This window comes from Tenrec ecaudatus, chromosome 2, assembly GCF_050624435.1.
Source record: "Tenrec ecaudatus isolate mTenEca1 chromosome 2, mTenEca1.hap1, whole genome shotgun sequence".
Taxonomy (NCBI): Eukaryota; Metazoa; Chordata; class Mammalia; order Afrosoricida; family Tenrecidae; genus Tenrec; species Tenrec ecaudatus.
In genome coordinates this window covers 158,813,756-158,836,987 of record NC_134531.1, presented here as the reverse complement: position 1 = coordinate 158,836,987, position 23,232 = coordinate 158,813,756, and the positions used below count along the sequence as shown (strand labels likewise).

General features: G+C 48.6%; 1 protein-coding gene across 2 annotated transcripts in view; it reads left to right on the top strand.

Moving 5' to 3' along the window:
• The first annotated feature begins 11,945 nt into the window (after positions 1 to 11,945).
• The window catches only part of PDE6A (phosphodiesterase 6A), an 89,324-nt gene continuing 78,037 nt past the window's right edge, over positions 11,946 to 23,232 (top strand). The window contains exons 1-2 of one of the 2 annotated variants that reach the window (XM_075543156.1): positions 11,946 to 12,419; positions 22,280 to 22,432. In XM_075543156.1, the coding sequence (XP_075399271.1) occupies positions 11,946 to 12,419; positions 22,280 to 22,432 (627 nt within the window). The remainder of the gene's footprint in view (positions 12,420 to 22,279; positions 22,433 to 23,232) is intronic. The other variant, XM_075543157.1, reaches the window with a different exon arrangement.

Sequence of the window (23,232 nt, the reverse complement as noted above, 5' to 3'; positions counted from 1 at the left end):
TCCCGTGGTGCCCCCGGCCAGCGACGCGACGCGACAGCCAGCCAATGAGCGGGGCCGGCGAGGGTGCCGCCCCCTGACGATTTCTCCCGTGCGATTGGCTGCCCTGGGAAGGGGCCGGGCCACCCGGAGGCTTGGAACGGCCACGTCCCGCCCGCCGCGGGGTGAGCCCTCCGCGGATAGACCGACGGCTCGGGGTCCGTGGCTCCGTCCCCGAGACCGAGCAGCCAGCCGTAGACGTGCGGCAGCGCTCGCCAGCCCGTTTGCGGAAGGGCTTCGTCGCTATTCTGCCCACCCCGCTCCCTTCCACCCCAGCTTTCAGAAACCCACCCACCGCGGGAGTCCCCTCGAAAGGGCCGGGTGGCGCTGCGCTAAGGGTGTCCTATAGAGGGGTCCGCTCGAGCCCCCCGCGGTGCATTCGGCAGCCCCCAAGACTGGGCGACAGCGCCACCGGGGCTCCCCTTTCTATCGACGGGGAAATTGAAACTTTGAGCGGGTAAAGGTCAGCTAGAACGTGAGAGGCTCCTGTTCCGGAGTATCCCTCGGCCTCTAACAAAGATCCTGATAGATTAAGATTCTCTTTTCAATGTACTTATAAAATAGCATGCCACGCCTTATTCAAAACCCTCGGTGAATTTCTCGAACATCTACTGATCAAATGAAACCTTTCCTCCTACCCTCGCGGTCCTACAGCTCTGAGCCCTGGCCGCATCGTCCTCCTCAGTTCCCATCCCTCCCTTCCTCACTGCTTGCTCTCCACCGGTACCAGCCTCCTCACCAGCCAACCTTGTCCTCATTGGGGGCCAGAGTCCCAAGGAAGCTACCTGGTCTCTTCTAGCCACTCAAGCCTCAACCTGAACACCCTCTGGTGCGGGGCTGTCCCTGACCCACTGTCTAAAGTTAACTGCTCCACTCACATTTTCTGGCGTTTGGATTTAATCATCTGAACTGGACACTGTCTGATATTGAGTATGCATTCATTTCTTAGTCCCTCTCCTTGTGCTATTTTCTGCCCAGGGACCACTCGGTAAGGGTGGAAGAGGATGAACTTTCTCCACAGCCATTTAAGAAACTCACTTGCAACTTACAGCTGACCTCCAAGCTGCTAGTGTCCATCAGGGTCAGAACTGCCAAATGTCACAGCCGAAACAGGGATCTCGGCATCCTAATTTACACTTCTGATACAGCCCCTTTGTGACTGAGGACAAAACTGCTATCTACTAAGCCTGGTGGGGCAGCTAACTGCAAGAGCAACCACAACCGTTTGAAACCACCAGTCAGTAGTCGATCTGGAGAGAGGTGAGGCTTTGCTGCTGTCAGTAGTCTCGGAAACCCACCAGGGCAGGTCTGCTCTGTTTGGTAGGGTCACTAGGAGTTGAGAGGGACTCGGTGACAGTGGGTTGTTGTGCCAGCCAGTCCACCAAGAGACTCGCACGTCCTTGACTCTCCCCTCTTCTCCTGTGCTTGATCCCTTTTGATGACATGCCCAAAGCAAGCAAGTGCGACAGGGTTTTGCTATGATCCATGTGGTTTTCACTGGCTGGCTAATTTTCAAAAGTAGATCATCATGCCTTTCTTCCTACTCTGTCTTCGTTTGCAAACCTGTCCATCAGGGGTGCCCTGCTTATGTTGGATATACCAGGTGGCATACCTTCTAGCATCATAGAAACATGCAAGCCACTGCAATACAACGAATCGATAGATTAATAATAGACAACACATGTTGAATTTAATAATGGCTGTCATTTTCTTTCCCTTATTCCATCTGTTTTATTCTATATTACACAGGAGGAAACTGAGGTTCCTCATATTAAGTTACTTACCAAGTTTGTGCAGCTGCCAAGCCGCAGAGGGGATTTCAAACCAGGAGCTATCAAAGCTTTCCCTGACACGAGTGCCCCTCCTCTGTCAGCCAGGGTCCTGCCTGAATGCATTCAGCTCATTAGCTCTCAGGGCTAGGGACCCACCCACCAGGGTCGTGGGGCCCCCCCGCTGCCTTTGGGGCTGCTTTTTGTCTGCCCTGCTTCTTGCCAACCTTCTCTGTCTCCGTTGTCATGTGCTCTTGCCTTGCAGGGATCCTCTGTCCACAGATGTGCTCTGCTTTTGGCTTTTCCTTCTTGTGATAATGGGGTCCTCCATTCCCGCCTGTGGGATGGCTTACAGTAAGCCTAGAAGGATGGCACACCTGACCAATTCATACATTTGTACGGCCCTCCCCTCCCAATGATGCCCTGACACCGTCTTTGTATTATTAGCGAATTATCCAATTCCTCTGGTGGGCCACATTCTTTGCCTAGCTCTGATCAATCATGCGGTGGTAGTTACAAGATCATGAGCAGACAGATGATATCAATGTGAACCACTACCTAGCAAGTAAATAATTCCAAAAAATCAAAGAGTTCAGAGTGAAAAATAAGTCTCTTTCCCATCCTATTTACTCTTAACCCTTGACCCTTCCTAGGGACAAACATCGTATCGGTTTTCCATGTTGCTTTCTAGGTTTCTTCTATAACACAACCTAAACCCATCACCACTGGTGGATTCTGTCATCACTCATGCACTGCCATCAAGTTGATCCTGACTCATAGTGACCCTATAGAATAGAACTGCCACTTGGAGTTTTCAACGCTGTAAATTTTTATGGAAGCAGTAAGTCTCATCTTTCCCCCTCACGAAACAGCTAGTGGGTTCAAACTGTTGACCTGAGGTTAGCAGGCCACTTTGTACACCATGATGCCCTTACATAGGGTTTCTGAGACTGTAAATCCATACTGGAGCAATTTCATTTTTCTCCCATAGAAAGACTAGAGGATTTGAACTACTGACCTTGTAGCTAGTAGCCCAAGGCCTAACCCACAGCACCACCAGGGCTCCGTTATTCAATGCCAGATGTTTTCAATTCTGGCTGCACCTTAGAATCTTATGGGGAACTTTTAAAAGACACCAGTGTTTGGGCCCTGCCACAGACACTTGGATTTAAGTTGTGTAAGGTAGGTACAGGTATTGATCTCTTTTCAAAGTCCTGCCAAGGAGATTCTAACATATCTAGGCTTGGCAAATCACTTGTTCTATGAATATACAAACACACATTTTACAAAAGGATCTTATTAGATACAGTTCTGAATTTAAAAAATATATATACCTCAAAGACACTTCATATCTGTGTGTAAAGAGCTGAAGTTCTGGCTATTTATGAGGGACCTTCCAAAAGTTCGTGGAAAAAGTGGAATTAAAAGATAACAGAATTTGTCCACAAACCTTCTGAAGCCTATTCATATGGCTGCATAACAAATCACTCCAAAACTTAGTAACCTGGAACAGCAATAACCGTGTCTCTATGGGTTTGGGATCTGGTTAGGTCTCTCAGACAGCCACGCTCAGATAGCAGATCCAGTGAGGACACCATGGGGCAGCTGAAAGCTGTTGGTCGTCTCTTTTTCCACCCTTCTCAGGGCCTCTCCTCGTGGCTCTCTGAGTGGGCCAGTTTGGCCTCCCTCCCACTATGGCGGCCTCGGGTCAGCCAGTCTGCAAATGCCTCCAAGACCCAGGCTTCTCACCAGCAGGTCGGATGCATACAGCCTTTTCTGACCGTGCCTCCAAGGCCACCCCGACTCGCGGCCATTGCACTCTGTGTGCTGAGACCTCATACACGCCTGCCTGGTTTCAGAGCGAGGGGACATCCACCCCATGTCTCAAGGGGAATTGTGCCACAGTCACACTGTCATTAGGACCCAGAGGAGGAGAGATCATGCTGCGGCCAAAGATGGCCACAGCGGCTGCATAGCACTCCACTGTCTGTGAGCAGTGATTGACATTTACCTGCTTCTATGTATGTGATATTACAGAGTTCTTTGATCACCGATAAGTATACTTCCTCCCTCCTCTTCCACCTCGTTCCTAGCATGTGGTTGATTCCTCATGATGACTGTGCGGCAGGTAGATAGCAGTCACTCTCAGGCTCAGTACGAGAAGGCTCCTCCTTTATCTTTAGAGGCAACTCTACTGAATTATTCATAACAGATGGGGACCAAGGAGTCCATGAGGACAAGATTTTCTCATGCCCCCTCCAAGAAAGAGAAGCTCACTGGTCTTTGAAGGATCCTTGGTGTCAATGGTTGTTGTCCTCTTCTGCTTACCAGAAGGTTGGAATCTACCCCCAGATGCCTGGCAGTTTACTTCCAAAGAAATCCGTTCTTGAAAATCCTTTCAAACACAATTCTCTTTTCAGACACATGAGGCCACTGTGAGTCAGAATCAACTTGATGGTAACTGGTTTGCGTAGCAAGAACCTGTGTTCCTACCCTGACAAGGTGCTCCGGGAGGCTGGAGCCTGGAGGAAAGAGGTCTCAGAGGAACATCTGACCTTTGGGGACCAGCTTGGATGAGGGGCATATTGGTAGTAGCAGTGTGACTCCAGGGACAGAGGTTGTTTCCTAGTCCCGAACTAGGCCTTCACATGATAGCGGGGTCAGGCTGAGGTGTGGATAATTACCTGGATTGAATGTCTGTAGGAGTGTGGGATGGAGGTTTGGAGCACACATATTTGATTTGGAATAAAAAAGGAAACATGACTCCTCTAACCCGGTAAGGAGTACAAATCATTCTCGCTAAAAATATTTGGGAACGGAGAGTGATCTGTGCCTGAGGTTTCATGGTGGCCACAGCTCCAGCCTCCCGGGTTGGTTCTTACAGAGAAAACTGAGAGGTGCTGGGGGAGAAGCTCACCCCAAGGGAACGTAATCTTTGCATGAACACCACTGCTCTACCACCGCTTCTTGGCTCCAGCTCTCATTCTTTTGTGATAGCCAAGGCAAGAGCCTGAAGGATTGATTAGTAATGGCTTTGTTCTCTCTTGATCAAGATAAGAAAATAACCAGGCCAGCGAGAAAAGATAGAACTACAAACATGTTCATCAAGAATAACAAAAAGGAAAAGACAAGAAACAACCTAAATAACCAATAATTGAAAGTAACCTCTAAAACCTGACTCACTGCCATTGAGTTGATTCTGACTCACAAGATCCTGTAAAAGAGTAGAACTGCCCCGCTGGGTTTCTGAGACTGTAAATCTTGACAAGAGTGAAAAGCCTCATCTTTCTCTTGCAGAGCAGCTGGTGGTTTCAAACTACTTACCTGGCAGTTAACAGCACAAAGAGTAACTACTATGCCACCCGAGCTCCTATAGTTGGAAGTAGGTTAAATAAATTCTGGTGCAGTCACCAGGGAAGTCAATCAAGTCCATTAAAAAAAAATCAGGTGGTAAAAAAGCATTTAATGATACAGAAAGTTGTCCACACAAATTGTTAAATATAATACATTTTTGTTTAAATTTTGTTTCATTTAAAAACATATTAATATGATTGAAAAATAGAATTTCTACCAAATTTTTCTCTGAATTATATTTCATGTATTCTTTTTGTTACTTTAATGCTTTCAGTTTTCTACAACACAAAGAAACCTTTTATGAAGAGAAAAATAAACAGTTTGGGCTGCAAAAATAGAAAAGTAGGTATAGCTGCATTACTTCTGCTTTCCATGAAACATCACTGCCACTTACCTAGCTTAGATTACTATCATTCTGAGCTACATTGACTGAGAGCTGGCCACCAACCAACCAGGTTTGCTACAAAAACTATATGTCTTAGGCTGGGTTCTCTAGAGAAGCAAAATCAGTAGATAGATAGATAGATGATAGATAGATAGAGTTTTATATTAAGATAATGGTTCAAACAGTTGTAGATGCTGGCAAGTTCCAAATCTGGGTCAGAAGTCAGGGTGGAGGCTTCTCCTGCATGAGCAGCTGAAGGGCCAATGAACCGTTCAGAAGGAAAATGCCAGGTGTGTGGTTGTGAAGGTGAATGGCTCCAAGGTTGGCAGGGCAGATGGCAGGCTGCTGATGGCTCCCAGGCAGTATGGCAGGCTCTTGGCTCAAGCCCAAAGAAGCAGACATTAATGAGCCTGCTGCAAAATGTAAACCAGCAAAAGCAAGCAAGTCTTCCCATGGTGTCCACTTATATGGGAAACATACATACATAAGGTAACTGCTTTTCAATTGTTTGTCTACTCATAGCAGATCTCATAATGGGCATGATTATATTGTGTTAGATCTCATTAGGGGGAATGACTAGGTCTTAACTGCCAAATCACTGAGAATCCTGGACCAGATATGTTGACATGAAATTTTAGCTATCATACTACCTCTAATCCTCAGGGCTGATGAAGAAACCAGTCAGAGAGGCTAAGAAACTTGCCCAATTGCAAAGTGAGAGTTTATAAATATGGTGAAATAAAATTTCTTTAAAAAATTTTTAAATTTCTTAATATGGCTCATCTATCTATGGCTTTGTAATTCTTATTAAATGATTGGATGGGACCGTGCAAATAGGATGTTTGAAAGACTAACCGAGGAGATTGGTCCGTTTTAGTTGCTACTTCTCTGTGTATGAGAGAGCCATCTCAGAAGCAGCCAGAGACAGAATCCGGGACCATCAAGGAAAAAGAGATCCCAGGGGAGCATGCTCGACATCCCTGCCTAAAGTGGCAGAAGCCAAGACCAGAGGCTACAGCACCGAGACCATGGGACAGAGCTGCGGAATCACATCGAGACAGAGCAGAGAGGCTACCCCCCTGAGCCTGTGACACAGCGAATTGATGCAGTAGGCAGGCTTCTTGGCCCATGGAGGCAGAGGCTAAGTGTCCGTGTTGTTTAAAGGCTGAAAGTTAGTGAGAGAAACTTGGCTGGGTGCTGGCCAAAGAGACGTATTCCTGTGGACCAATGACTGTATCCTTAATATTTTCTGGTCCTGGTTTGTGGTAACCTGTGAGCTTCCCCAATAAGCTCCCATGATTGTGCATGTTGTCCACAAGACCACTGAAATGGTTTATGAAACCTGAGAGAAAAGTCGAGTGTCTAGGAAGGAATGGTTGGCATCAGAAAAGGGTAAAGAAAGAAGGAGCCTGGAAGCATGTCTGACCTCAGCTGTGTGCACTTGGCCTTGGGCTGGTGTGCAGGTGAAGTCCCCTGCTCCTCAGTGTAGCCAGAGGCAGTCCGATGTGTCCCCTGCACCATTTCTGCAGCGAGTCACATCTGGGTCCAAAGCCCTGGTGCACCTTCCTGTCTCATGCCTTTCTTCTGTTTAGGACTTGACGTCACCTGAATTTTCAGTATTACTCAAAGATTCCTAACTTTTTTTTTTTTGAGTTACAGATCCTTTTTAGTACCTGAGCTTCAGAAAAATGCACCTAAGGTCAAATTGCACGTAAGGACACACGTTTCCATGGCTCACCCATGGCCCCCAAGTTCAAGACCCACAGAGTAAAACAAAGTCCTTCATAGATGAGCCAAGCAACCAGAAACCCAAATAACTAAAAAAGTCACTAAATCAACAGGTAACCGGATAGTAGGAATTGATATCAACTCTAGGTCAAGGGCAAAAACAAATGCAATAAAGACTGAGCCAAGGTAAATATGACAGGAGGGTGGAGACCAGCAAAGCTGTTAGGAGAGTCCCAAGTACAAGTGAGGGAGCCTGGGAAACTCTTTCTTTCTCTGGTTTCAGAGGCTTGGGGTTTGGGGGCCAGGAGGGGAAGGCATACCACAAGGAATGCAATAAGCATTTAAGGTCAATGGCGTGTCCTGAAGCAGCCATTCTGTGCTGGCTTTCTTACATGCCCCATGACACACAAATGACCCAAACACACAAGCTTTCTTGTTTCCCAGGTCACCCTCCCAGTCAGCAGGCATATCCTCTGCACTCATTTCTCTACCCACGCACACTTCTCTGTTCTCTCCACCTCCATCCTGAGTCCGTTCCTCATTCCTCTGGGAATGTAGCAACAGCCTCCTTAGGGCTTGTGCAAGGCGAGGCTCTCTACTTCTGTGAAGGAGTCACAGTCTCAGAAACCCACAGGGCAATTCCACCCTGTCCTATGGGCCTCTAGAAGTTGGAATCAATTCAATGTCAACTAGTTTGCGAAAGCAGCCTCATTGTGGGTTCTTCAGTTGCTAACCACAAAATCGGCAGTTTGAATCCACCAGCTGCTCCTTGCAAGAAAGATGAGGCTGTCTACTCCTGCGAAGATTTAAAGTCTCAGAAGCTGGAAAGGGCAATTCTACTCTGTCCTATGGTCCATTATGAGTCAGAAACCATCTCCTCAAGCCTGCCAGAAGCCCATCCCTTCTCCCATCGTCCCCAAAGTTAAGAAGCTTCTTGTCTTTTAAACTTGTATTTCCTGGATTCATCTACTAACATCTGAAGCAAAAGAGGCATGCTAGGAGATGATCCACTACAAACAGTAGCTCGACTACTCCTCTCTAACAATTAAGAACGAGGTTTTTCAACAGCTTACCTTCCATAGTCTGACAGATAAAAAATTCTGACATTGAAAAAGGGGGTAAACATGGATTTTCCTACAAGACAGATCCTTATATTCTTAACAGAATGGTTGGCATTCTGAAGGACAAGCATCCAAGTGGGCTCTTTATGGGCCATCAAAAAAATTAATAGTATTTTCTTACTAACCTCAAAGAGCTTGCGTTTGAGAAATGATAATAAAAAACAATGAACATGAAAAAAAAATAAAATAAATAAAATAAAAAAAAACAATGAACATGATCAACATCATCGCAACTCTATAGAGCAGCGGTTCTCAACCTGTGGGTCACGACCTCTTTGGGGGTTGAATGACCCTTTAACGGGGGTCACCTAAGACCATCAGAAAACATATTTCTGATGTTCTGGTGTTGGCTTTTTATGCATACTGTCACAAAATGTAGCAATGTAGCTTACTGTTATTATATTAAGACTGTTACCCGTGCTACACCATGCTTCAAGACAAAATTCATTTATTTGTAATTAGAAATAAATATTCCACAATATATAATTACATATTGTTTTTGTGATTAAGCACTATGCTTTAATTATGTTCAATTTGTAACAATGAAAATATACCCTGCAGATCAGATATTTACATTACGATTCATAACTAGCAAAATTACGGTTACGAAGTAGCAATGAACATAATTTTATGGTCGGGAGTCACCACACCATGAGGAACTATATGGAAGGGTGGTGGCATGAGGAAGGTTGAGAACCACTGATACATACGATTTCCAAGGCTGCATCTCTTTATGGGATCAGATAGTCTCAACTTTCTCCCTTGGAGTGCCTGGTGTCTTTGGACCGCTGATCTTTTGGCTAGCAGTCTAACGCTCACCTGACAGTGACATGGCATGTACGTACTCCCGCCACGATGGAGGGAAATCAGTCATTTGGTGCCTTCAACTAGGAAACGATTCTGGTGGGGGCAGCAAAGAAGAAATCTAAACAGGCAATGGCACTGGGACTGAATGGGAGAGGCCGGGAGGGGGAAAGGGCAAGAACAAAGACGCAGAAACCAGAGAGAGTAGAAGCCACCAGAGCTTGGTGTCTGCACAATTGTGGGAAATGAAGAAGAAGTACTTGGGCCAAATTCTGGGATTTCGTGTCTAGGCATTTCCACTAAGATATCTATAGATGTTCATGACAGCATTACTTAAAATACTACAAAATTATCACCTACCTATGCAGACAATGGACAAGGAAACCAAAACCCAAATAAATGAAAGTCTGTAGTGATAGGATGGCACGATGGGCAGGAACTGGGGTGGAAGAGAGGTATTGGTGGTTAGTGGGAAAAGACGCCCGGGGCGGCGGGTGTCAGCTGAAGTCTGAGGCTGTGAAGGACCCGCATGCCGAGAACTGGGGAAGAGCATTTGGACAAGCGGGAGCTAGGTTCACCTCTAGTGTGGTGGGGTCGTTTTGAGAAAGTCAGACCTGCGGCATACACTGCCGCAGTGCTGACTGGGTGCAGTGCTCCAGGAAAGACGTAGGATTCTACTGTCCAGCAAAGTTCTTTGACAGGGTTCAAGGTGCTAGCAACAGTCTGTAATCATCCGTTCCACCATGTTCACCCTGTAGAGATTCGACCAGGCATATTCATGGAAACTAAAGTTACCTCCTCCAACTGTGCTGGCGAGGTGCTTTAAGGACAATTGTGGTATTTCAAGATTCCCTGGTGTGAATATCAGCTATACTATTATGTGCCTTGTGATCAACTAATCCTCCAAAGCCTAGACTGGAGCCAGGAAGCACTCCTGAGAGAACCGAGAGAAAGATGAAGGGTTCCAAGGAAGCAGGTTTAAGCATCTGTAGAAGGATAGATACGGAAATGTTAACTAGTGGTCACCTCTTCGTATTAGGGTGTCGTGGATTCAATTGTGTCCCCAGAATATGTGTGATCTTGGCTGGGCCATGATTCCCAGTTGTTTAGCAGTTATGTAATGGTGTAATCATTCCCCAGTGACCATTTGGTTGTAAGGGGATTAATTGAGATGCCACATTCAGGTCCTACTCCTAATCCAGTGTCAGAGGACTCGCCATGGGGTGTGAACGGTGTCACCTCTGATCTTATGAGAGATCTAAGGAGAGGGAATCTAGCAGAGAAGGTGAAACTTACTATCACCAAGAAAAAAGAGACAGTAATGGAGTGAAGCCTTTGGATCCAGGGTCCCAGTGCTGAGAATCTCCTAGACCCAGAAGAAGATTGATACCAAACCCCAAGACTATGAGCCTTAAAAACCTTTCAAACCTGAACCTGAACCCTACCCTACGGGTTAACTTTCAGCTAAACAATAGACAGGCTTATAAAGTGAACAATAATTCCAGTGAGAAATGTAATCCTCAGAACAACCAACCATGTGGGACCAAAAGAGGAGCATTTGCCTTCCCCCGCCCAAAAAAGAAAGAAGAAATTTCCCCAAAGTGAAACTCAGAAGGCAGGAAGAGACAGGGGAAAAGACGAAAGGAAACAGAAACCCCAAGGAAGAAGTAGCAGGAGTATTTGTTGCATTGAGAAAATTACAACTAATATGTTCTCTCTCTCTCTCTCTCTCTCTCTCTCTCTCTCTCTCTCTCTCTCTCTCTCTCTCTCACACACACACACACACACACACACACACACACAAATGTATACGTTGTTCCAAGGGAAACTAATTTGTTCCATAAATTTTCACTCAAATTGCAAAGAAAGAGAGAGAGAGAGAGAGAGGAGATACTGATGCCAAGACACATGAGAAATCTCTAACTGAAAGGAGGTGTTGTAAATAACAAGGACTTTCCACCGGGGCCAGCACAGACTTCTAACCTGCCGACCTGTGAAAGACTAGGTGTGTTTGGTGAGCAATCCACTTGTGGCTAGGTAACTGAGGCGTAGGGTCATGGGGTGGTTGTAAATGTTGTTTTAGTGTATATTTCTAACAGTAGATACATATTGCTTTTTTCATAAAAGAAAAACTATAAAAGAGCTATCTTATGAGAGTCCTTAGAATTCTAAAATTAGAGCATCGTTGAACTCTAAAGCTGGGAAAGACATTAAAGCAGCGATTGGGAAATCTTGCTCCCTAGGGCAGGCTTGAAGGTCATCTGATAAATGTGCAAACTGACCCCACATGGCAGAGAGAGAGACAGTCACATCCCAGCTGCAGCCATCCACCATGGAGGAATGCAGGCGTGGAGTTTTTACATCTCTGACTCCCAGGAGGAGACAAACAAATCTCCTGAATATTAAATGTTAGACTTTTGGATGCCTCGCCTGTTTTGGTGGGATAGCCCACCTACGTCTCCACTGCTGGTAGACCAAGGTGAAAAAAGAGAACTCTCCCCAGATCCCAGATGGGGCCCAGCAGTATCTGGAGCACACTGATCCTCATAATCCTTGTTCTTGGGCAATATTAATTATTTAATCCCCCAAGCTGACTCCCTCTCTTTATGGCCATCTCCATGAGATTCACAAAGACCTTGCGAAGTCCAGACTGGAGTGGTGTGCTCTGCGCTCTGACTTGGCTGGCTACAGACCGCAGAACGGCCCGTCTCAGCCCCTCCACGCAAGTGGCCGGTTGAATTCCCAGTCATGGGGCAAGTGACAGAGGAAGAAGTAGAGAAGTTCCTGGACTCCAATGTTGGCTTTGCCAAACAATATTACAACCTCCATTATCGGGGCAAGGTCATTGCAGACCTCCTTGGGGCCAAGGAGGCAGCTGTGGACTTCAGCACTTATCACTCCCTGAGCAGCGTGGAAGAGAGTGAGATCATCTTTGACCTCCTGCGGGATTTCCAGGAGAATTTGCAGACCGAGAAATCGGTCTTCAATGTCATGAAGAAGCTATGCTTCCTCCTACAGGCAGACCGCATGAGCCTGTTCATGTACAGAACTCGCAACGGCATCCCGGAGTTGGCCACCAGACTCTTCAACGTCCACAAGGATGCAGTCCTGGAGGAGTGCCTGGTGGTACCCGACTCGGAGATTGTCTTCCCTCTGGACATGGGTGTGGTGGGCCACGTGGCTCAGTCCAAAAAGATCGTCAACGTCCCCAACACTGCAGAGGTATTTTCTTTATCTGTAGAGGAAGGTCTATGTGGTGCTGGGGGGTCAATGAGGGTGGGGAGCTGCGGTCCCCAAGACTGGGCTCATGATGATGGGGTGCTTTTATTTATTTATCATTTTAAAGCTCTACGTAGTCTTCCCTGCCCTCGTTGTTGTTCGCTGTCATCAAGGAGCCGTGACTCCTTGGGCCAATGTGGGAACTGTGGCATCGGCACACGGCGGTGGTGGCTGTTAGGCAGCGTGTAGTTGGCTTTGACTCAAAGGAACTCCGTCTACAACAGAACGAAACACTCCACCTTCCTGGGTCATCCTCACAAGCATCCCGGGTCATCCTCACAAGCATCCCGGGTCATCCTCACAAGCATCCCGGGTCATCCTCACAAGCATCCCGGCGTTTAGGTTCACTGTTGCTGCCATTGTGCCAATCCATCTCCGTGAGGGTCTTCCTTTTGTCCATTGAGCCTCTGCCTTTCCAGGCAGGATGCTACGGCACTGATGCAGTCCTGCTAGCTAATAAACAGTTCAGATCTGGTTTTGGCCAATCGTCTCAAACACGCCCACGCGGGTCCATGTCTTCAGTGTCTTCGCATCCAGAACAGTTCCACAGTCGGTCTCTGTTTTTCATGAAACTGGCCTTTTTACAGGATGGCAGCAGTGGCGGGGGTGTTGGCAGCTATTGAACTGATTCTGGCTCATGGTAACCCAATGTCTCAGAGTAGAACGATCCTCCAGAGGGTGTTCAATGCTGATTTCTCAGAAATAGATTGCCGGATCTTTCTCCCAAGGTGCTCTGGGTGCACTCAAATCATCAACCTTCTGGTGAGTAGCCTAGCACTTAGCTGCTTGCACCCCTGCTCTTGCAGAGGGCACCCACTGGTGTTTGCTTGCAGGGGATTGGATTCCGGTCCTGCATTTTTGGAAGGTGCCTCAGAGAGGACGTGGTTGTCCTCATGCCTCTCAACAGAAGGCATTGGATGGCTGCCGCTCTCATTCGTGACACCTGACCACTCGGCTCAGAGCCCTGTGGGAGGTTGGTGGCAGCCCTGACAAGGATCTCTTTGGTAACTCATTGCTGTTGAGTCTGTTTCAACCCAGGGGAGCCCCACAGGACAGACACCACACAGGGTTTCCAGGGCTGTAGTCCTGAGGAGGCAGACTGTCAGTTTCTCCTGCGGAGTGACCGAGTTCACACTGCCTGCCTTCCCATTGGCAGCAGGGCACCTCCCTTGGCACCTCCTGGTCTGCTTTCTCTTTGGTTACTTTAGCCACTCTACTTCCCCTCACTGGACTTTAGAAATGCAGTTTCCCCCCACCAAAAAAACCTGTGAGACCCAGCCCCTCATCCAGATGGATCCTACGGGGCTAGTTGTGTGATTGACGGGTACATTAAAGGGACATGAGACTGGACCCATAATGAGGCCACAATATGTGTTTACATACATAACAGGAAGAGTTGTAATAGAGGCATGCATGTCACATGTAACAGAGAGGGATGCGCTAGGGGTATGCACCCAGTAGGAAGGGGAGGCACCAGAGGCATACACCCGACAGGAAGGCAAATACATAACAAGATGGGTAGGCTCTAGAGTCAAGATGGCAGCCTAACTTTGGTCATCCCTGAGTTGGCGCGACCTTAGGTGTCTCTGAGATCTTCTACAAGAGAACCATCTGGGATCGCTATTAGAAGGGAGTGGGGCATACTTAGGGTTAGATGGTCTGACTGCTTTTGATGGCCGATACCATCAGGCAAACAGCCTTCAAGCCGTTAACTGTCACCATATTGCAGCAACCACGGGCTTGCAAGTAGTACCTGAAAATTGGCATTATCACGGGAGGGGTGGGACATCCTGGGGAATAACTTTTACTTAGGAGAATGTCACTGGAACACATCTCCGACCTGCGAACGTGAAGGTATCCTTCCTTGGGAGCCCCAGGCTCCCAGACTCCTTCACATATGGACATACAAGGAGGCTGGGTCAGATATTTCCAGGGGTCAGCCAAGATAGTTTGTGATTTTCTGTCCACCTTATGTATTTGAAAGGAGCCCTTGTGGAGTACTAGGCTATGCTTTGGGCTGCTAACCACAAGGTCCGTAGTTGGAACCTACCAGATGCTCGGCAGGAGTAAGATAAGACTATCAACTCCTGCAGAGATTACAGCCTTGGAAACGCAAAGGGACAATTCTACTCTGTCCTACAGGGTTCCTATGAGTCACTGTCACTGAGTTCTCCCTGTCACTGAGTTGATGATGACTCATAGTGACCCACAGGACAGAGTGGGTCACTATGAGTCAGTTTCTGAGGTTGTAAACCTTTGTGGGAGAAGAAAGCCATATCTTTCTCCTATGGATCAGCTGGTGGGTTTGAACTGCTGACCTGCAACTAACAGCCTAACTTATAACCCATTATATCACCAGGAGCTCTGGTGGCACAGTGGTTACTCATATGGTCAGCCGTTCGAAACCACCAGTCACTGTATGGGAGAAAGATGAGGCTGCCTACACCTATAAAAAGTGACGGTCTTGGAACCCCAAAGGGTAGTTCTACTCTGTCTTAAAGGAGGGTCACCAGGCATCTTGACTCAACTTGGTAGTACTAAGGTTTCTTTTCCCCTAGGGCAGTGGTTGTTGCTTATTTCATACTGTTGCTCCCCGTCTTTGAGCCAGCCCCTGACTCTCAGCGACCCTATGCGCAATGAGGTAGATCATTGTGGGTCATAGCGTTTCTCATCGATGGATTTCCAGAAATGGATTATCAGGCCTTTCTTCCTGGACTTAGTTTGGGAGCTCTGCTGAAATGTGCGCAGCATCATAGCAACATGCAGTGCCTGCTGAGCTCCGGGTGGTGCCTGTGTTTGAGATGCACTGGTTACGAACTGAACCTCCAGCTGGCATATGGAAGGGCACATCCTACCACTGAGCTGCCTCTGCCCCTTCCTGCAGATGTAGGTTCGCGGAAACAGCAGGGAGGAGGCTTCTGAGAGCTTTCTGATGAACTGCCTCACTTTCTGGATGAGGAGACCGGAAGCAGGAAGAGATGAAGGAACTTGCCCGAGGTCTCCAGAGAGTTGGGGCTGCGTCTGCCCATCACATATGGGCGCCCTGACTCAGGCATTCCAGTGGGTGGTCTTTTTGTCCCAGGCTCCCAGGCAATAGAAGCAGCAGACTCAGCCCCAGGGGGAAGAGATGCTGTTTGAGACACACTGGGCTGTCTTTCCTGGAGTCACGCTCTCCGTTCATCCTTCTTCCCAAGACTTTGCTGCGGACTCATCCTCACGGATTAGGATTCTTCCCCAGTCCACTCCCGCTAGATTTTAACTGCAGACGGCAAGGGCGGTCTCCTCGCTTCCCTTAGGACACAGTCGCTGCCATTATTCCTGTTTTACAGATAATGAAAATGAAACCCAGGAAGGGCGTGGCCCGGGTCACACAGATAGGAAGGGGAAGACCGATAAGAGTCCTGGCACTTTGGCCGTAATCCTTCCATGGTTCTGCACTTCCTCCTTAAGTAGAAAAACACGAAGGCCTGGAACAGTTGTTGTTGTCCTTACAGCAGATACCATGGAGTCGTGCTGACACACAGTGACTCCACGGGACAGAGGAGATCAGCCCTGTGGGGCTTTGCAGGCCGTCATCTTCCTGGAAGAGGTCACCGGGTCTTTATCTCACAGAGCCGCTGGGAGTTCAACCTGCTCACGTTTCTGTTAGCAGCCCAGGGCTTGCCTACGTCACCACCACAACGCCTTGCCTGGATCGCTGCTGCGTGCTGCCCGGTGGATTCTGCCTCCCAGGGACCGCGCAGGGCAGCCCCATAGGCTCGCCCAGGCTGAAATCTTTATGGGAGGCAGTTCTCAGGTCTTTTCTGTCACGGAGCCAGTCGTGGGTTGGACCCAGCAGCGCCACTGGCACGGGGGTCCCGCAGCATCAGATGAGGCGTTGCAGAAGCACGCCTTTGGGAGACAGGTCTGGGTGCGCAGCTTGGCTCGCATGACGCTGGTCCTTTTTAAGAATACAGCCTTGTCAGGCTAGTCAGCGGGCCGGGGATTCCTTCGTCGTTTGTGAAACGGGGTGACCACATCCAACTCCCAGTCTTGTTGTAAGGATTAAGCGAGAGAGTGGTTTCTCCTGGAGCACCGTTCCTGACATTGCCTGATGACTGCTGGTGGCTGCTCCTATTCCCTGTGGTGATCACTGCCATTCCGTGTTCTCTGTGACGGACGCTGTACCAGAGCGGTGTGGGACTCGGAGCAGGGCCAGCTTGTCTTCCTGCAGCTCTCTCTGTTGATTCTGTTCTTCACGGGGAAACACACAACAGAAGGAAGGGCGGAGGCCTTGGGGACCCTGGTGGTAAGGCAATGAGAAGTCAGGGAGAACATCTGATTGCCACAGATCTAGGCCTGAGAGTTTTCTGAGTCCTCGAGCCCGGGGCCGGTCTGCTGTTTCCGGTCCAACCACCCCTCAATGTTCATTTTGCAAGTGCAGCCTGGGGCTCTCGGGCCTGAGTCCATCGGGGCAGCCAGCCTCGTGTCCTTGGCAACGGCATGTGTCTGCTTCTCTCCTGATTCCTTGGGAGAAACTTTGTTCACTCAGGATGCTGGGCAGGATGCACTTGTGCACCCATCTGCGACCGGGGATGGTTACTGCAGGAGGAAGGTATGCAGCCTGGCCCTGACTGGTATGCATACCATGTTCACAGCCTCCGGCACTTTCAAAAATAAATCTGAGGAGACTCAAAGCCCATTGGTAATGGGTGAGTGCAGACTGGAGACTCAAAGCCCATCAGCAGCCAACTGGATACCCCCTTACTGAAGGGTTGTGGGGAGGAGATGAGCCAGTCAGGGTGCAGGGTAGCAACGATGAAACATATAACTTTCCTCTAGTTCTTAAATACTTCCCCCCCCCCACTATCATGATCCCAATTCTACCTTACAAATCTGGCTAGACTAGAGGATGTACATAGGTACAGATAGCAACTGGAAACACAGGGAATCCAGGACAGATGACTCCTCCAGGACCAGTGGTGAGAGTGGCAATGCCTGGAAGGTAGAGGGAATGTGGGATAGAAAGGGGGAAATGATTGCAAGAATCTACGTATAGCCTCCTCCCTGGGGGATGGACAGCAGAGAAGAGGGCAGGGGGAGACGTCGGACAGTGTAACATATGACAAAATAATAATAATTTATGAATGATGAAGGGTTTATGAGGTGGGGGGTAGTCAGGGGGAAAATGAGCAGCTGATATTAAGGGCTCAAGTGGAAGGCAGATGTTTTGAGAATGATGATGGCAACAAATGTACATATGTTCTTAACACAATGGATGTATGTATGAATAGTAATAAGAATTGTACGAGCCCCCAATAAAATGATTATTTTAATTAAAAAAGAAATCCGAGAAAGGCTACCATCGGTGCATTTAAGAATGTGAAACCATGAACAGAGAGGCTTTCCAGGGCCCAACTCCTAGGAAATGCTTACTCAACATTGGGACCTCTTTGGGAAACCTGCCAGTAGGGTGGCCAGGTGAAATCCAGAACACCCAGTTAAGTTGACTTGCGGATAAGCAAAGTGTGATGCTTCCGTACCATAGCAGTGTGTCCCTTGCCATATTGGGGACAGACTTAATATTTAGAAATGGTTCCTTTGTTTACCTGAAACTCAAAGCTCACTGAACATCCCATGTTTTTTATGTCCTAACCCTGGCACCCCTTCTTTCCGGTTGATAGCTACTTGCTGGTGCATTCCTTCCACACCCTTTCTCCTAGCAGCAGAGTGCCACAGGGCCGAGGACAGAGTGTCCTCCTGTCATTAGTTTCCTGAGGGAGGGCATCAATGAGGGACCTTCCTCAGCGGGTCCTGTTTCTGAAGACTGAACCTGAGCAGACCGTCATTGCCAGAGGCGCTGCCTCCGTGTTTCGCTCTTTTCTATGAGGCCTGGGACCCAGCATGCTAGGCCAAAAAATATCTCAAGGCGGACATGGTCCAACACAGAGATTACTCAAGGGGAAACTGAGACCCATGCAGGTTTTGTTCAACTACTCACAATGTATTGGTGGTCCTTGAGCTATTTCCTAGTCCCTCCTGCCTTGGGACCCCAGAGTACCCTGAGTCCTCACGTGATTGTTTGAAATGTGGATCTGTGCCTTACACGGTGCCTCTGTTATGCTGGGAGCCCAGTGGAGGCAAGCTCATCTGATTGGTCTCAGCAATTCCAGTGCGTGGCAGAGTCCGTATTGAAGAAATATGAATGAATGAATGAATGAATGAATGACTCAGCCAATCAATCGATGAGTGAATGAAAAAATAGAGTGACTGTGCCAGCAGTGAGCTATCTATGAACCAGGAAGTTGACAGTTCCAGGTGGCAAGGCATATATGAGAGTTAAGGAGATGATATAGGTAAGTGTCCAGCACTAGGTCTAGTATATCATAAATATTCAATAATGAGTACATTTTATAATGGGGTTACAATGGAACTTGGTACAGTGGATGCTTGAAAGGAGAATTGGGAAATCCAGGCATGGGAAGTTGTGGGGCATTGAAGTTGGAATAAAATCTCAATTCCCCATCGCCTCCAAGACCCTGCTTGCTCTGGTTCCTGCCTCTTGTCTGGCTTGTGCTCCGCACTCCCGCTCACCCACTCTCCTTCCGCTGAAGGAAGGAGACTCTGGTCTTCCTGTTCCTCACAGCTGAGAAGCCCATTCCCATCTCCTAGTCTTTGGCCCCAGTGGGGTGTATTCCTCACCCAGTGGGGTCTCCGGCCACTCCTGGCTCCTCCTCATGCTTCAGCAATCAGCTCAGAGGCCCTCTGCAGGGAAGCTCCCTGACCACAGTACCATTCTAAAAGGGCCTTGCCCACCTTCCCTGCATCCCTTCTGATAGCATCACTGTATGGTTGCCGTCAAAGCACTGCACACTGAGAGATGTAAGCTCTGTGATTTGAGGAGCTCTGGTGACATGATGCTTGCTCCCTGGACTGGTAGCCACAAGGTCCACAGCTTGAAACCACCAGCTGCTCCCAGGGTGAAGACAGGACTTTCTACTCAGAAACCCCCAGGGACAGTTCTCCCCTGTCCGCTGCGGTCACTGTGCGTCAGCGAGGGCAGCAGCATTTGGTTTTTGGTGTTGGTTGTCTGTCCATTAGAATGTGGCTTTAGCAGGGCAAAGCTGGTCACCTCTCTGTTCCCTGCGGAGTCCAGGGTCTAGAGAGGTTCCCAGACTGCAGAAGACACCCTGGGGATGCTGACTGAGTGAATGAATGATGTTGGACGTCCTCTAGCTGCAGCTCAGGTCCCCAGGCTTCAAAATAAACCAGTTGAGCTCAGTGGCGTCCCAAACCCCTTCTGCCTCTAAGAATCCGAGGTTCTGTGGCGTGGGGTTTGCATGTGTTTACCAGTCGTGCTGAAAACTGAGGCGGGACGATGCTGTCCCATTCCGCTGGTAGCTGGAGGGCAGGAGAGGGCATGTTCCAAGGCTGGGTGAGAAAGAGGCTCCTTGTGACTGTTAGGAGCAGCCTAGGGTGAGGCCTGTTTGCTCTTGATGAAGGTGAATGTTGCGCAACTGATCTGCTTTTATGAAATGGATCTGAGAGTGCCCCACCCGGGACTCCTCAGTACACATCCTTGAGAATGACATAGAAACCCCTCTGGCTAATGCCTCCTTAGTGATTTAGCTTAATCCTCGATCGCTAATTCAAGCACTGCAGGCATCTCCTAATTCCTTTACCCTTCACCCGCTTTAAAGCCTCTGACAGCGAGCTGGGGCCTGTTTATCCAATCTCAGGGCAACAGAAGACCAGTAGAGTATCCCACCCTGGATTCCTGCTGACTCACTTCTAGAAAGGGCCTGCGAGCCAGCTCTGTGGAATAAATTTCCAGACTCACAACAGTGGGAACTGCGCATGTCTGGACTGGCTCGTGTCCCAAGCAATGTTGACCATTGAGAAACCTCACAGAGTGCTACAGAGAGGTGGGTTCTTCTGAAATGAAGACACTTCAGCTCTGTTTCTTCATTCTAGCCATAGGAACTGTGTGGCAGCCGGCCTGGCCCCCAGCCTGCTTTGCGAGTTGGAGTGGAGGTGTGTGCTCTCCTGCAGCCTAGTGCCACGTGCTGACTGCATGCACTACAATGACTGATCCATCTGGGAGCAGGCCTGGGTCTTTGTCACCCCAGGATCCTCAGCACTTAGCACAGGGCATGTTTCTTCATCCACTGCGGGGTACTGTAACTCACTAACAAAACTCACTGCCACGGAGTCAGTGCCAACTCATAGCGACCCTATAGGACAGAGTAGAACAGCCCCTGTGAGCTTCTGAGACTACAGCTCTTTCCAGGAGTAGGCAGCCTCATCTTTCTCCCGAGAAGCAGCTGGTGGTTTTGAACTGCTGACCTTGAGGATTGCAGCCCAACACATAAGCACTGTGCCACCAGGGCCCCTGGTGCTGTAATTAGATTGTATGAAACACTAAGGATCAAATCTCTTTGTGTAGCAGTCTGGACCCAGGTCTAGCCTTCTCCAGTCTTCCTTGAGAGGCAGCAAAGCGGCCTGTCTTAGACAGGAATTCCTGTCTTAGACAGGAACGTGAAGCTCCTTGGATTTGGGTTTCTCCTGTAAAGAGGTATCTATCTCATGTGTTAGACAGAGGGGGGAATAAAATGAAATGGTGTAGGTCCAGATTGTGAAGATTCCTCCTTAGCTCGCTCAGATTTCTAGTTTGGGCTTCATTGTCTCCAGGTCAGGAAAGACTTCTTTTTCTTCGGTAGCTTCTTCTCCAGGCAAAGTCAGTCTTACTCAACCCACAATCCCACCCTCAGCCCGCGTCCACAAATGGTTTTTGGTCTGCCTCACAACTTCTACTGGATTCGTGGGTCTCCCAGCGCAGGAATCATCTCTGGCCGCCCTCCCTCCTCCGCGATGCAGGAATGTTTATGGGGGGATGAGCCCTTTGAGAAGGCATCTTCGAAGTGGCCTGCTGAAGGAGAGCAGATGAAAATGTTTTCGCTTCGTCATCACCTAGATCAGCGGTTCTCAACCTGTGGGCTTGGGGTTGAACGACCCTTTCACAGGGGTAGCCTAAGACCATCTCGGAAAACACATATTTCCGATGGTCTTAGGAACTGAGACACTGCTCCTCTATCTGTCTCCAGACGGCTCCACCCACATGCAGATACGCCCACATATGAGTACCGGGCGTGATGACATCATTGCGTCAACCCCATCACATACACCCCATACAGACAGGGTTGGTGCCATAATGTGCTCTCTACTTATGCAGACCAGTCACACGTGTAGAGAGCAGCTACTGTGTAGAGAACAACTACTTTGTAGAAAGCAGCTGTTGTGTTGAAAGCAGCCACTGTGTTAAAAGCAGCAGTATTAGAGGTAAAACGACCGTCATGAATTATAATTACTGGGTAAATGTAAAATCATGTACTGTAAAATCATCATGGGAACTTAATCTGGATGCTGATACACCATGCTTCGAGACAAAACTTCATTTATTTTTAATGACAAATATTTCACAATATATAATTACATATTGTTTTGTGATTAATCACTGTGCTTCAATTATGTTCAATTTGTAATAATGACAACACATCCTGCATATATGATTCATAACAGTAGCAAAATGACAGTTATGAAGTAGCAATAAAAATAATGTTATGGTTGGAGGCCACCCCCCTCCAGGAGCTGTATTAAAGGTCGCGGCATTAAAAGGGTGAGAACCACTGCCCTAGAGAATTGAGAGCCTTCCTCCCCACCTTCCTTTCTGCCCCCACCTCTGTGGATGGGTCTCAGGGCTCTGGGACCTTTCATTGTTTTTGTCCCTCATCAGCTTGCCCGTGCTTATCTCTGCCTTCCCGCAGGACCAGCATTTCTGTGACTTCGTGGACACCATCATGGAGTACCAGACGAAGCACATCTTGGCCTCCCCCATCATGAACGGGAAGGACGTGGTGGCCATCCTCATGGCTGTGAACAAAGTGGATGGGCCCCACTTCACCCAGAGAGACGAAGAGGTAAGGACGCCGTGGAAACCACTGGGGAACGCATGCTGGCCCCATAGCTCCTGAAGGCTCCCAGACCTTGTTATTTGGACTGGACGCCGTGTCTCCATTTGAAAGGCAGGATGGGCTCTCCAAAGGAGGCAGAGCAGAATAATAGCTAAATGCACTAAGGGCAGGGTGATCGGTTCCAGCACCGCCAATAGCTCGCTGCTCAGTTAGTCAAGTTCTCAACTTCTCTCCAGCGGTTTCCTTAGTGAAACGTTGGGGTGATCATTGCACCCACTTCACAGGGCACTTGAGACACTCAGAGAAATGGTGTGCAAAAATCACTTCGACCAACCCCTGCTGGACTCACTGCGCCACTAGCACGCCTGTAAATTACGCACCACTCACCAAGCGCTCACTGCCACTGCCAGCGGCCCTGTCGGCTGGAGCGGGCTGACCAGCTCCCGGGGGCTCCGAGCCTGTAACTCTTTCCCGGAGGCGGACAGGCCCATCTTTCTCCTGAGATGACTGGTGGGTCCAAACTGCTGAGCTTTTAGTTAGCAGCTGAATGCTTTCCCCCTGTGCCACCGGGGCTTCTACCACTCACCACAGGACCTGCAAACAGTCCATTGCAGCTATTTTTAAAATGAATACATCCCTGTCAGCATCATCAGGGGCCCGGATGGCGTAGCAGTTATGCATTGGGCCACAAGCCAAAAGGCGTACTCCATAATGAGTCATAGTCTTGGAAATTCACAGGGCCTTTCTAGCCTGTGCTGCAGAGCGGCTCCGAGTCGTCCACTGGAGGGCAATGAGTTTGGTTTTGA